Source organism: Neofelis nebulosa, chromosome 6 (genome assembly GCF_028018385.1).
Source record: "Neofelis nebulosa isolate mNeoNeb1 chromosome 6, mNeoNeb1.pri, whole genome shotgun sequence".
In the NCBI taxonomy this organism is placed as follows: Eukaryota; Metazoa; Chordata; class Mammalia; order Carnivora; family Felidae; genus Neofelis; species Neofelis nebulosa.
Window position 1 is genome coordinate 110,942,709 of NC_080787.1, and position 12,561 is coordinate 110,955,269.

Consider the following 12,561-nt stretch of genomic DNA (forward strand, 5'->3'; position numbering starts at 1 on the left):
ATGTTGAGCATCTTTTTATGAATGTGTTGGCCATCTGTATGTCTTATTTGGAGGAATGTCTGTTCATGTCTTCTGCCTATTTTTATTTTTATTTTTAAAAAAATTTTTTTTTCAACGTTTTTAATTTATTTTTGGGACAGAGAGAGACAGAGCATGAACGGGGGAGGGGCAGAGAGAGAGGGAGACACAGAATCAGAAACAGGCTCCAGGCTCCGAGCCATCAGCCCAGAGCCTGACGCAGGGCTCGAACTCACGGACCGTGAGATCGTGACCTGGCTGAAGTCGGACGCTTAACCGACTGCGCCACCCAGGCGCCCCTCTTCTGCCTATTTTTAATTGAATTATTTCTTTTCTGGGTGTTGAGTCATAGAAAGTTCTTTTTATATTTTGGATACTAATCCTTTATTAGATATGTCATTTGCAAATATCTTCTTCCATTCAGTGTTTCCTTCACTGTGCAGAAGCTTCCTTTTTTGATGCAGTCCCGAGCTTATTTTTGTTTTTGTACCCCTTGCCTCAGGGAACCTTTCTAGAAAAAAGTTGCCATGGAAAGTTGTCAAGAGAATTATTGCTTGTGTTCTCTTTTAGGATTTTTATGGTTTCAGGTTTCATATTTAGGTCTTTAATTCATTTTGAATTTATTTTTGTGTATGGTGTAAGAAAGTGGTTCAGTTTAATTCTTTTGCATGTTGCTGTCCAGTTTTCTCAATACCATTTGTCAAGGAGATATTCTTGGATATTCTTTCCTGCTTTGTCAAAGATTAATTGACCAGAAAACTGTGGGTTTATTTCTGGATTTTCTATTCTGTTCCATTCATCTGTATGTCTATTTTTGTGCCAGTCCACACTGTTTTCATTACTACAGCTTTGTAGTGTAACTTGAAGTCTGAAATTGTGATCACTCCAGTTTTGCTTTTCTTTTTCAAGTTTGCTTTGGCGATTTGGGATCTTCTGCAATTCCATAAAAATTTTAGGACTGTTTTTTCTAATTCTGTGAAAAATGCTGTTGGTAATTTGATAGGGATTGCATTAAATGTGTAGATTTCTTTGAGTAGTATACATATTTTAACAATATTTGTTCTTCCAGTCCATAAGCATGGAATGTCTTTCCATTGCATTGTGTCATCTTCAATTTCTTCTGTCAGTGTTTTAAAGTTTTCAGAGTATAGATCCTTCACCTCTCTGGTTATGTTTATTCCTAGGTATCTTATTATTTTTGGTGCAATTACAAATGGGATTATTTTCTTAATTCCACTTTCTGCTGCTTCATTAGTAGTGTATAGAAATGCAATAGATTTCTGCACACTGATTTTGAATTCTACAACTTTACTGAATTCATTTTCTCAGTTCTAGCCTGTGTGTGTGTGTGTGTGTGTGTGTGTGTGTGTGTGTGTGTGTAGTCTTTCAGGTTTTCTCTGTATAGTATCATATATATCATATCATATCTGCAAAGGATGAAAGTTATACTTCTTCCTTACTAATATGGATGTCTTTTATTTCTTTGTGTTATCTGATTGCTGTGTTTAGGACTTCTAGTACCATGCTGAATAAAAGTGGTGAGAGTGGACATCCTGGTCTTGTTTCTGACCTTATAGGATAGGCTCTTTTTTCCCCATTTGGGGGTGATGTTAGCTATAGGTTTTTCACATAAAGGCTTTATTTAGTTGACGTATGTTCCTCTAAACTGAGTTTATTAAAGGTTTTTATTATGAATCAATGTTGTACTTTGTCAAATGCTTTTCCTCCATCTCTTGAAATGATCATATGTGATGTATCACGCTGACTGAATATTGAACCCTTGCAACCAGAGAATAAATCCCACTTGACCATGAGAATGATTTTTTTTACTGTATTGTTGGACTCAGTTTGTTAGTATTTTGTTGAGGAGTTTTGCATCTATGTTTCATCAGAGATACTTGCCTTTTGGTCTCTTTTTTAGTGGTATCTTTATCTGGTTTTGGTATCAGGATAATGCTGGCACCATAGAATGAATTTGGCAGTTTTCTTTCCCTCTCCATTTTTTTACAATACTTTGGGAAGAGTAGGTATTAACTCTTTAAGTGTTTGGTAGATTTCACCTGTGAAGCCATCTGATCCTGGACTTTTGTTTGTTGGGAGTTTTTTGATTACTGATGCAATTTTTTTGTTGGTTATCAGTCTGCTCAAATTTCTTTATTTCCTCCTGTTTCAATTTTGGCAGGTTACATGTTTCTAGGAATTTATCCATCTTTCCTAGGTTGTCCAATTTATTGATATATAGCTTTTCATAATATTCTCTTATAGTTGCTCACATTTCTGTGGTGTTGGTTGTTATTTCTCCCCTCTCACTTCTGGTTTTATTTATTTGGGTCCTTTGTCTTTTTTTCCTTCATAAGTCTGGCTAGAGGTTCATCAATTTTATTCATTTTTTTTTCTTCAAAGAACCACCTCCTGGTTTCAGTGATTTTTTTTTAGCTCTATTATCATTTATTTCTGCTCTAATCTTTATTATTTCCTTCCTTCTGCTGGTTTTAAGTTTTGTTTGTTCTTTTTCTGGTTCCTTTGTTGTAAGGTTAGGTTGTTTATTTGAGATTCTTCTTGATTCCTGAGGTAGGCCTGAATTGCTATAAACTTCCCTCTTAGAACCATTTTGCTGCATCACAAAGGTTTTGAACTGTTGTGTTTTCATTTTCATTTGTTTACATGTACTTTTAAATTTCTTCTTTTATTTCCTGGTTGACCCATTCATTGTTTAGTAACATGTTATTTACCTTCATGTGTTTGTGGTCTTTCCAGATTTTTTCTGGTGGCTGACTTCTAGTTTCATAGCGTTGAGGTCAGAAAAGGTACATGGTATGATTTCATTCTTGTATTTTTTGAGGCTTGTTTTGTGGCCTAATATGTGATCTATTCTGGAGAATGTTTCATGTGCACTTGAAAACAGTGTGTATTCTGCTGTTTTAGGATGGCATGTTCTAAATATATCTGTTAAATCTCTCTGGTTCAATGTGTCATTCAAAGCCATTGTTTCCTTGGTGATCTTCTGTTTAGACGATCTATCCTTGGATGTAAGTGCAGTGGTAAAGTTCCCTATAATTGTTCTAGTATCGATTAGTTCCTTTATGCTTGCTATTAACTACTTCATGTATTTGGGTGTTCCCATGTTGGTTGCATAAATATTTACAATAGTCATATCCTCTTGTTGGACTATGCCCTTTATTATTATGTAAGTATCCTTCTTTGTCTCGTTAATCTTTCTTCTAAAGTCAGTTTTGTTCAATATACGTATTGCTACCCCAGCTTTCTTTTGACATAACATCCATTTGTATGATAGATGTTTCTCCAACACTTTCAACCTGCAGAGGTCTCTAGGTCTCAAATGAGACTCTTGTAGAATGCCATTGCAATTTCAATAGTGACTGCATTGAAGCTGGAGATTGCTTGGGTAGCATGGAAATTTTAACAATATTAATTCTTCCAATCCAGGAGCATGACATATCTTTCCACTTATTTGTGTTATCTTCAATTTCTTTCATCCATGTCAGTTTTCAGAGTACAAGTTCCACCTCCTTGGTTAAATTTATTCCTAGGTATTTTACTCTTTTGATGCCATTGTACAGGGGATGGTTTTCTTAATTTCTCTGATAGTTGTTATTACTGTATAGATATCCAACAGGTTTCTGTATCCAACAGGTTTCTATATATTAATTTTGTATATTGCAACTTTACTGAATTCATTTATTCTAATAGTTTTTTGGTGGATTCTTTAGGATTTTCAATGTATAGTATCATGTTATCTATAAATAGTGACAGTTTTACTCTTCCTTATCAATCTGGATGCCTTTTATTTCTTTTTCTTGTCTGATTGCTGTGGCTGGGACTTGGAATACTATGTTTAACAAAAGTGGTGAAAGAGGGCTTCTTTGTCTTGTTCCTGGTATTAGAGGAAAAGCTTTCAGCTTTTCTTTGTTAAGTATGATGTTAGCTGTGGTTTTGTCACTGATAGCCTTTATTATATTAGGGCGTGTTCCATTTATACCCACTTTGTTGAGAGTTTTTATCATAAATGAATGTTGAATTTTGTCAAATGCTTTTCCTTGCATCTACTGAGATGATCGTGTGATTTTTATCCTTCATTTAATAATGCAGTAAATTACACTGATTTGCAGATATGGAACCATTCTTGTATCCCTGGAATAAATCCCATGTGATCATGATGTATGGATTTCTCTAAATATATTGTTAATTTTGGTTTGCTAATATTTTGTTCACAGTTTTCGCATCTATATTCATCACGGATAATGGAAATAAGGCCCAATTTTTAACCAATGAAACTTCCTTAACTTTCCAGATAAGATCGATAGACTATAATTTATTGGAGAGGCTAGTCAATTGTTTTTAATGGAATGTGATTTTGTTTTAACAATTTCTTTACAGCCTACTACTTCTTAAAATAGTTGCCTGCACCCAAATAAAGGATTGAAAACAACCTATATTGGGGCTCCTGGGTGGCTCAGTCAGTTGAGCGTCTGCCTTCACCTCAGGTCATGATCTCACCCTCCATGAGTTCGAGCCCCATGTCAGGCTCTGTGCTGACAGCTTAGAGCCTGGAGCCTGCTTCAGATTCTGTGTCTCCCTGTCTCTCTCTGCCCCTCCCCTGCTCATGCTCTGTCTCTCTGTGTCTCAAAAATAAATAAAAACATTAAAAAAATTTTTTTTTTAAATAAAACAACCTATATCATTAATTTACTATATATGGTGCAAATTATTCTTAGTAAAACTGCATTTTCTATCAAATATTTTATCTTAATTATAAAGTCCTTAGAATAAAATGAAAAATACAGTGTTAAGAAATAAACTGAACCAAAATTAATCACACTACGACATGTCAAACTAGTGTCTTACACAGAAGAAGAATAATGTATCTATTTTATTTAAATCTCTTTTGTATGATCTTTCTGTATCACTACTTATTCACATAGCCTTTGGGGAGGTATACAGGGAATTGTACTATTTTAATTTCATTTTATTGTGAATTTTTTATAGGAGGGTCAGTAGTCTGAGGACAAAAATGTGGGATAAAAAATATAAATTCCTTAGGTATTTGTGCCTTTTGTAGATCCAACCTGAGAGAGAAAACTGAAAAATTTGATGAAAGGCAATTATAAGTTCAAAACAGTATTAAGTGATTACAGTGGTTACAGCTCAGTAGGACCATGCTAAATTTATTTAACCACCATCAATTATATGACAAACCAGATGGTGTATCGGTCATAGCATGAATTTGGCATTATGGTGGGAAACAGAAATAAAATGTTGGCCCTAGTTTAATCTGTGTAACTAGTGTGTATGCTTAATTATTCTGACCCCCACAAGAAAAATTCTAGAAAACACAATGAAATAAAGCAATATATAATTTTTTGGAGGCAAAAAATGAATTCTTAAGAACATGAAGGCTTATAATAATATATTAGGCTGTCGGATACCTCAGAACATATATCACATTAAACTTACTCTTTGTTCCTTTTCCTTTTCTTCTTCCATAGTTTGAAATGCAAGGACATGTGCTTCTTTCAAAGATTTATGTCTCTGTTGATGTTGTTCCTCTAATTCTTCAAGCTCTTGTGTAAGTCGTTGTCGCTCTTGTGTGAACTGGGCTTGCAGTTGCTGCAAAGAAGTCTGAGACTGGGAAAGCTGCATCTCCAGATTCTGTTTCAGCAAGGAAATCTATGCCACAGAATGGTACACAATGAAGAATAAATACAAGGCATACTTCACAACAAATTTCCAATCTATGGGAAAAAAGCATTTCCAAGATATTAACTAAAGTAAAATAATTGCCTTAAGTATCCACTTAAAATGTTTTGCAATATATTATAAATATTTAATATTTAGGTATCACCACTTGCAATTCTATTTATAATATCCTAAAAATAGACAGTTTTATTGGTATTTAGTTTGTGGACTAGCTAAAGAACACCCGACATTTAGAAATACAGTGAACACCTGTGTTATAGTGCGATAAAAATTCATAATATGAAATAAAAACAGGACAACTAATGTTAATGTATTTATTAGGTTACAGTCCTTCAAGGAGATAGTATAAATAGTTAAACTGCTGATTTGTGAGGTGGTAGAATTGAGTAGTTAAGAATGGGGGCTCTGAGTTAAAATCTTAGCTCTGTCACTTACTAGACCAATACCTCACCAGGCCGTGTGAGCTGAAGTGTGTTACTACACATAGTTCACTTAGAACAGCCCCTGGCATGTAATAAGTGCTCAATAAATGGTAACTAAGATTATGTGAGGACTTAAAAAATTACTCTTTATAAAAGATTTTTCCATTTATGGTTTAGAATCCTTATGTAAAAAAAAAAAAGATGTTCACTTTTGAATTTTGATTTAATTCAAACAATTTGTAAACTTCAAGCTTTTTAAAACCACAAACATCCCACAGTCCTCTATTTATATCCTCACAATGTCAGGTACTTTTCTTTACTGATGGAAAACTGATTTGTCACTCCTTTTGAAACAGACATCACCCTTAATGTCTGCATTGCTTCTGAGTCCCTTTTAAAGAATAAAAGCACTCGGGGCGCCTGGGTGGCTCAGTTGGTTAAGCATCCGACTTCAGCTCAGGTCACGATCTCACGGTCCGTGAGTTCGAGCCCCGCGTCGGGCTCTGGGCTGATGGCTCAGAGCCTGGAGCCTGCTTCCCATTCTGTGTCTCCCTCTCTCTCTGCCCCTCCCCCGTTCATGCTCTGTCTCTCTCTGTCTCAAAAATAAATAAACGTTAAAAAAAAAAAATTAAAAAAAAAAAGAATAAAAGCACAAACGCATGTATACACATATATACATATTTCATTTGTTTGTTTGATATAACCATTTAATTTGATCTATTTCTCTTCTCATACACAGGAAAATCTAACTTGGAACTAGATAACTCAACCATATTGTAATAGAAGTTTGAAGCTAAGGAACATAGGAGAACCAGACAAAAAGTTGTCAATTGTATTCCATTAATTTAAGATGCTATATGTGTGTATATACAAGTAAAACAATTTCTGTGGCCAAGAAGACTAAGGGAGAGAGGAAAGTGAGTTTTGTAAATGGGATAAGATATTCTTTTGACTGATGAAAGGCAGGTATAGGATGCCTCACATGTCTCACAAAGGAAAAGGGACCTGGGAAAGAAAAAGGGTGGAGAATCATCAGAGATGCAAAAAATAAGGAGAATGTTATAACAGCAGCTAAGGACATACTTGTAGAGTAGGAAGACTAAGACAAATTATACCATGTGACTTCTCACCATTTTATGCAAAGAAAATCAGGATGAAATGAATATTAAGATGAATATTAAGGATAGTCCAGAAAGAAAAAGTACCTTACAAAAGGGTAAAATGCGTTGTTTGTGAACACTAACGTGTAATTGGTAGTCATTTTCTTCCCAGCTAGCTGGCCCTTGAAACAGAAAAGGCACCTACCTGCCCACTCTCTTTCCAAGTTCAACCCTTGTCTCATACCCAGCATGGGGACCCAGTGACATCCTTGTCTCTAGTGATAACTTATTAGAACATATATGGAAATGTTAGGAAAAGACCATGTTACATGCAGAATAATGACTGATATTTTCAAATCAATTAATTGGCCCCTGGCCAAGTAAGGACCAGTGAACAAACTGCTCACTAAGCTATCTGCCCTCGTATGCATCTGCATACACTCAAAGAAAGTGGGCATGTTTTTCAAACTTGCACACAGGTACCATATGGACTAGTAGTAGCCCTGGGTCCAGTCCTTTAATTAAGTGTGCACTTAGATTAGTAAGAAGCCAATCAGTTCATAGCAGTGCATCTTATTTTCTGCAATACCCACTTCAAAAATTCACTGCATCAAAAAGAGCTCTCCCATATGTTAATTGGACTAAAGTGGACTCACACTTTAACTATTTAAGGATGAAACTTATGAAGAAATAGAGTATTTAAAATGAGAAACCACAGTAATAGAACAGTAACATATTTAAAATCTAAGGACACTTTTGGGGCACATGGGTGGCTCAGTCAGTTAAGCATCCGACTCTTGATTCTGATTCAGGTCATGATCTCGCAGTTCCCAAGTTTGAGACCCATGTTGGGCTCTGTGCTGTGTAGAGCCTGCTTGGAAGTCTGTCTCCCTCTCTCTCTTGCTCTCAAAAATAAATAAAGTTTAAAAAAATTATAAAAGAAAAAAAAATCTAAGGACACTTTCAAACCTCTCTAGCTTAAATGAAATACATTTAAATATTTTACAAAATAATATAGTTTACCTTGAAAAAATTCCAAAGTATTATTTTTCATTTTGGGATATAAGATCAATTTTTGTTATCTATATTCAATAAAATATAAAGTATATGCAAAAGACATTATCATGCAATTTAGTGTTCAAATATACTTAGATATTCTGTATTCTTAACTTTAAAAGCACACCAAAATAATATTAAGGCTATATAAAATCTCTAGATTCATGCTCAATACCATAAGATGAATTATATGCAGAAAGCCTTTATCATGCAGTTCAGCATCAAAACTTATTTCGCTCATTTTATAAATAAGTTAGTAGCATTGCATTAAATTATCAGCCTTTATTCAACGTGACAGTGACATGGCACTTTAAAACAGAAGTAATGAGCAAAGCAATGTAAAATGAACTAATGTTTTATGTATAGCTATAACTTAAACAGCTGAGTATATTTTATGAAAATACATAATATGAAACTTCATTAATTCAAAATAAAAGAGAACAAAGATAGACCTCATATCAAATAGTATAGGCAATCTTTATCAGTACTTTTATTACAGAATTATAGAAAGCCATTTCTCATAAATGAATGAGAATGGTTCAAATTATATATTCAAAGTATCTAGTTATGTGGTATTAGTTTATTTACATGTGTTATAATTTTAAATTTTAATGCTTTTTGCTTTGTTGGTTTTAAATAAACCAAAAGAATCCTTATTTCAGAAAAGAATTTTAGTAATTTAAAAAATTCTTACCACAGGAGTTGGATATGAATTATATAGTATATTCTATTGATTAATAGCTACGAGATATTTTGCAAACAATTTTAAAGGCCAATAGAAATTGCTACCCTCGGACCTGTACCACTTAAAACGCTGATATCTTTTCAAATATAAAGTGTTGTAAACTTTTCAAAAAGACTAAAATTAAAAACATATGGATACATTTTTCTGGAGAATGGAAAGTTTTATCTATTTCCTAGGGGCAATTTCACAAGGATTCTGTACCTTCACAATGGTGTATGAAAAAACACCCTCAAAATAGAAAATGAATCAAATCTGAAGTATTGGATGTGATAGGATGTCAACATGGGATATGGAATTATGTTAGGCCAAAATACTTAACAATTTTGACAAGAAAAGTCAACACAAATTATAAGAAAGTCTAAACCATATGATATCAGTTCAATACTTTCAAATATATAAAGCAACATTAAAAACTGCTAACACAGGCTTAGAGAAGACTTATTACTATATCAACAACTTCTATAAATGTTCATGTAAAACATTTGAAGGTCCCTGAATATCTTAACTCCTTTTTTTGTTTGTTTGTTTTTAACCACTAATTTGCTATTTTTGAAGAGTCTAGCTAAAAAAGTAAATTTAAGCTTAGGAAAATTATGACCTTCTGAGAAAATTCTCAATTGTTCATAACTTCTTGGTATTTTTCTAAGAAAACCTATAAACTGAATTTATCAATTAAGAACCCCAAAAATGCCTACTTAATGTCCTTAAGATATTTCTGCAGTATGTTCCCAATCACTCTTTCATTCTTAGTTGAAAGAAAGTAGACAGCTTTTATAAAGGACAAAGGTCTCAATAACCACTTGTCTTTTAGAACAAGACAGTATATAGCAGACAACTGTTTGCATGGAAGGCTGGGCAAGAATGTGTGGAGGGGGTGGGTAGGTGCTCACTCTGCTGAACAACACTGACACGGTCATGTTTTGTTTGGATGAGGACAACTTAGAAGAGCTGATCCTCAATGACTGATGTTACCAAAGGGAATTAATTAATGGGGATTTCATTGTGTCACCAACTCCTTTTACCTTTTATATGGATGAATCAAGGCATTCTCATTCTAGTTACTAATTGATTTAACTTCAATTTAAGGTTTTTCCATTTATAACTATTTAAGTAAAGATGACTATGTTGTCACAAGTATTCTGAAGTACAATTCTGGCAATAATCTTACCTTATTTGGGTTCTTATCTCTATCCCAATCAGTATATTTGTCAAAAAGACTGGATTAATATAGTGATCATGCCCAAATCCTTACTAGGTTATATGTGAATTTCTAACTGTAGTCTTATTTCACCAACATTGGGATAAATATCTTTGTTGCTTATTTTTACATACATTTTTTAGTGGCACTAAGGTAGCTCAGTCGGTTAAGCATCTGACTATGGCTCAGATCATGATCTCACAGTTGGTGAGTTCAAGCCCTGTGTTGGGCTCTGTGCTGACAGCTCAGAGCCTGGAGCCTGCTTCATATTCTGTGTCTCTGCCCCTCCTGTGCTCATGCTGTCTTTCTTTCTCAAAAATAAATAAACATTAAAAAATTTTTTAAAATATATTTTAAAAATGATGTTCAATGTATTCATGTATTTCTAATTATGTTTTAGGTAGAAAGCAAAGTTTAATTTTTTTAACTTTCTATAATTTATTTATTTTTTACAATTTATATCCAAGTTAGTTAGCACATGGTGCAATGATGATTTCAGGAGTAGATTCCTTAAGGCCCTTACTCATTTAGCCCATCCCCCCTCCCACATCCTCTCCAGCAAACCTCTGTTTGTTCTCTATATTTAAGAGTCTCTTCTGTTTTGTCCCCCTCCCTGTTTTTATATTATTTTTGCTTCCCTTCATGTTCATGTCTTTTGTATCTTCAAGTCCTCATATGAGTGAAATCATATGATATTTGTCTTTCTCTAATTTCGCTTAGCGTAATACCCTCAAGTTCCATCCCTGTAGTTGCAAATGGCAAGATTTCATTCTTTTTGATTGCCGAGTAATACTCCATTGTATGTATATACCACATCTTCTTTATCCATTCATCCATCAATGGACATTTGGGCTCTTTCCATAGGCAAAGTTTAATTTTAAAGGTAGATAAAGTTGTCTTTTCTTGCATAGTAGAAATAATTTAGAAAGGTATGAGGAAATAGTTTCACTCCAGAAGTATCAAAATTTTATAGGACATCTCTAGACTCAAGCTTTGAGTCCTCTAGGACAGGAGTTGCCAAACTGCAGCCTGTTGTAAATTAAGTTTTACTAGAACACGGCCACACAGATTTGTTCACATATTGTTATGGCCACTTTCATCCTACAACAGCAACAGAGTCAAGTAGCTACCAGAAAAACTGCAGGGCCTACAAGGCCAAAAGTATTTACCATCTGACGCTTTATAGAAAAAGTTGGTGAACCTCTGGCCTAGGATATCAAAAAAATATTCAAAGATCTTCAGCTCTGTTTTTTTTAAAGAACAATGTTGGGAACGGTAAACATAAATTTCATTTTTTCTTTTCATATTATATATGAAAATTTTTTAAAGAGGTGCTTATATTGGAATATTACTTTGAAGCTTAATTTCTGCATATTTAAGTAAAAACAATAGCTTTGGCAATTCCTAGGAAAGGGACTTACTTCATTTCACTTAAATCTTTTCATAATTACAACATCAAAATATAAAATATGTCCTGAATCTCATGAACCTTCACAACTAACACCTGTTAATTGATATTACTTTTTCAAAAAATAAACTAGTTTACCAAAAGAAAAAATATATTTACACTTATTTCCATTGTTTTGACAGTCAAGTAGTTAACAGTTTTCAAAAATATTTTTCAGAGTAATTTAAATAACGAATTCTATGTTTGAAAGATAAAATCTTGCTCGGCTTTGTAATAAAAATTTGCTTATTAATACAATGTGGTAGAGGTATGCACATACACAAACAAATGGCTGAAAGTTAGAAGCTTTTGTTACCCATATATGAAACATAACTTATTGAATACCGAAGTGTATTTTTTATATTGTAAGTTAAAGCTGTAAAGCAGTGATGATATTTATGCAAAATCAAAAGTGCAACATGCCCTTGTGTACAAATTGTAAGTGCCGTTCACTTACATTGTTGATAGATTTATGCAAAGCTTCACCCAGAGAGTGCCGCTAGGAAGAAAAGATCAAAGGAATAAAGGGAAACATTCAGAAATCAACTAAGTGAAAGAAAGAGGAATATAAAAGGGAGAGTAAAACACAGAACATTAGTTATAATATGCTCAAGAAAAAATAAGTTGAAAACAGTTTTTCAGAAAGGAATTAGACCAAAAAAATTAAGACACACAATCTAAATTATCTGTAGTCCCTTAAGACAGTATCTGATGTTTGTGGGATGGCAGACTTACCTATGCAAAATACTGAAGGCCAGTACATATAAATCAGAATTCAGTTGGAAAGAGAATGGTTATTGAAGGACGTAGAAGAAATCTTACTGTTCTAAATTCCTCCCAGAAATCTACAATATAAA

The 12,561-nt window shown here is 33.7% G+C and overlaps 1 protein-coding gene across 10 annotated transcripts in view; it reads right to left on the minus strand.

The window, feature by feature from the left end:
• Positions 1 to 12,561, minus strand: part of FAM184A (family with sequence similarity 184 member A) — a 123,404-nt gene that overhangs the window by 25,212 nt on the left and 85,631 nt on the right. For 6 of the 10 annotated variants that reach the window (XR_009263264.1, XM_058735114.1, XM_058735113.1 and 3 more), the window contains exons 10-11: positions 12,162 to 12,203; positions 5,494 to 5,706 (exon numbers count right to left, since the gene is read on the minus strand). Coding sequence is in view for 9 of the 10 variants with exons in the window: in XM_058735114.1 (XP_058591097.1) it covers positions 5,494 to 5,706; positions 12,162 to 12,203 (255 nt within the window). In the remaining variant the exon portion in view is untranslated. The remainder of the gene's footprint in view (positions 1 to 5,493; positions 5,707 to 12,161; positions 12,204 to 12,561) is intronic. The other 4 variants (XM_058735116.1, XM_058735115.1, XM_058735111.1 and 1 more) reach the window with 1 other exon arrangement.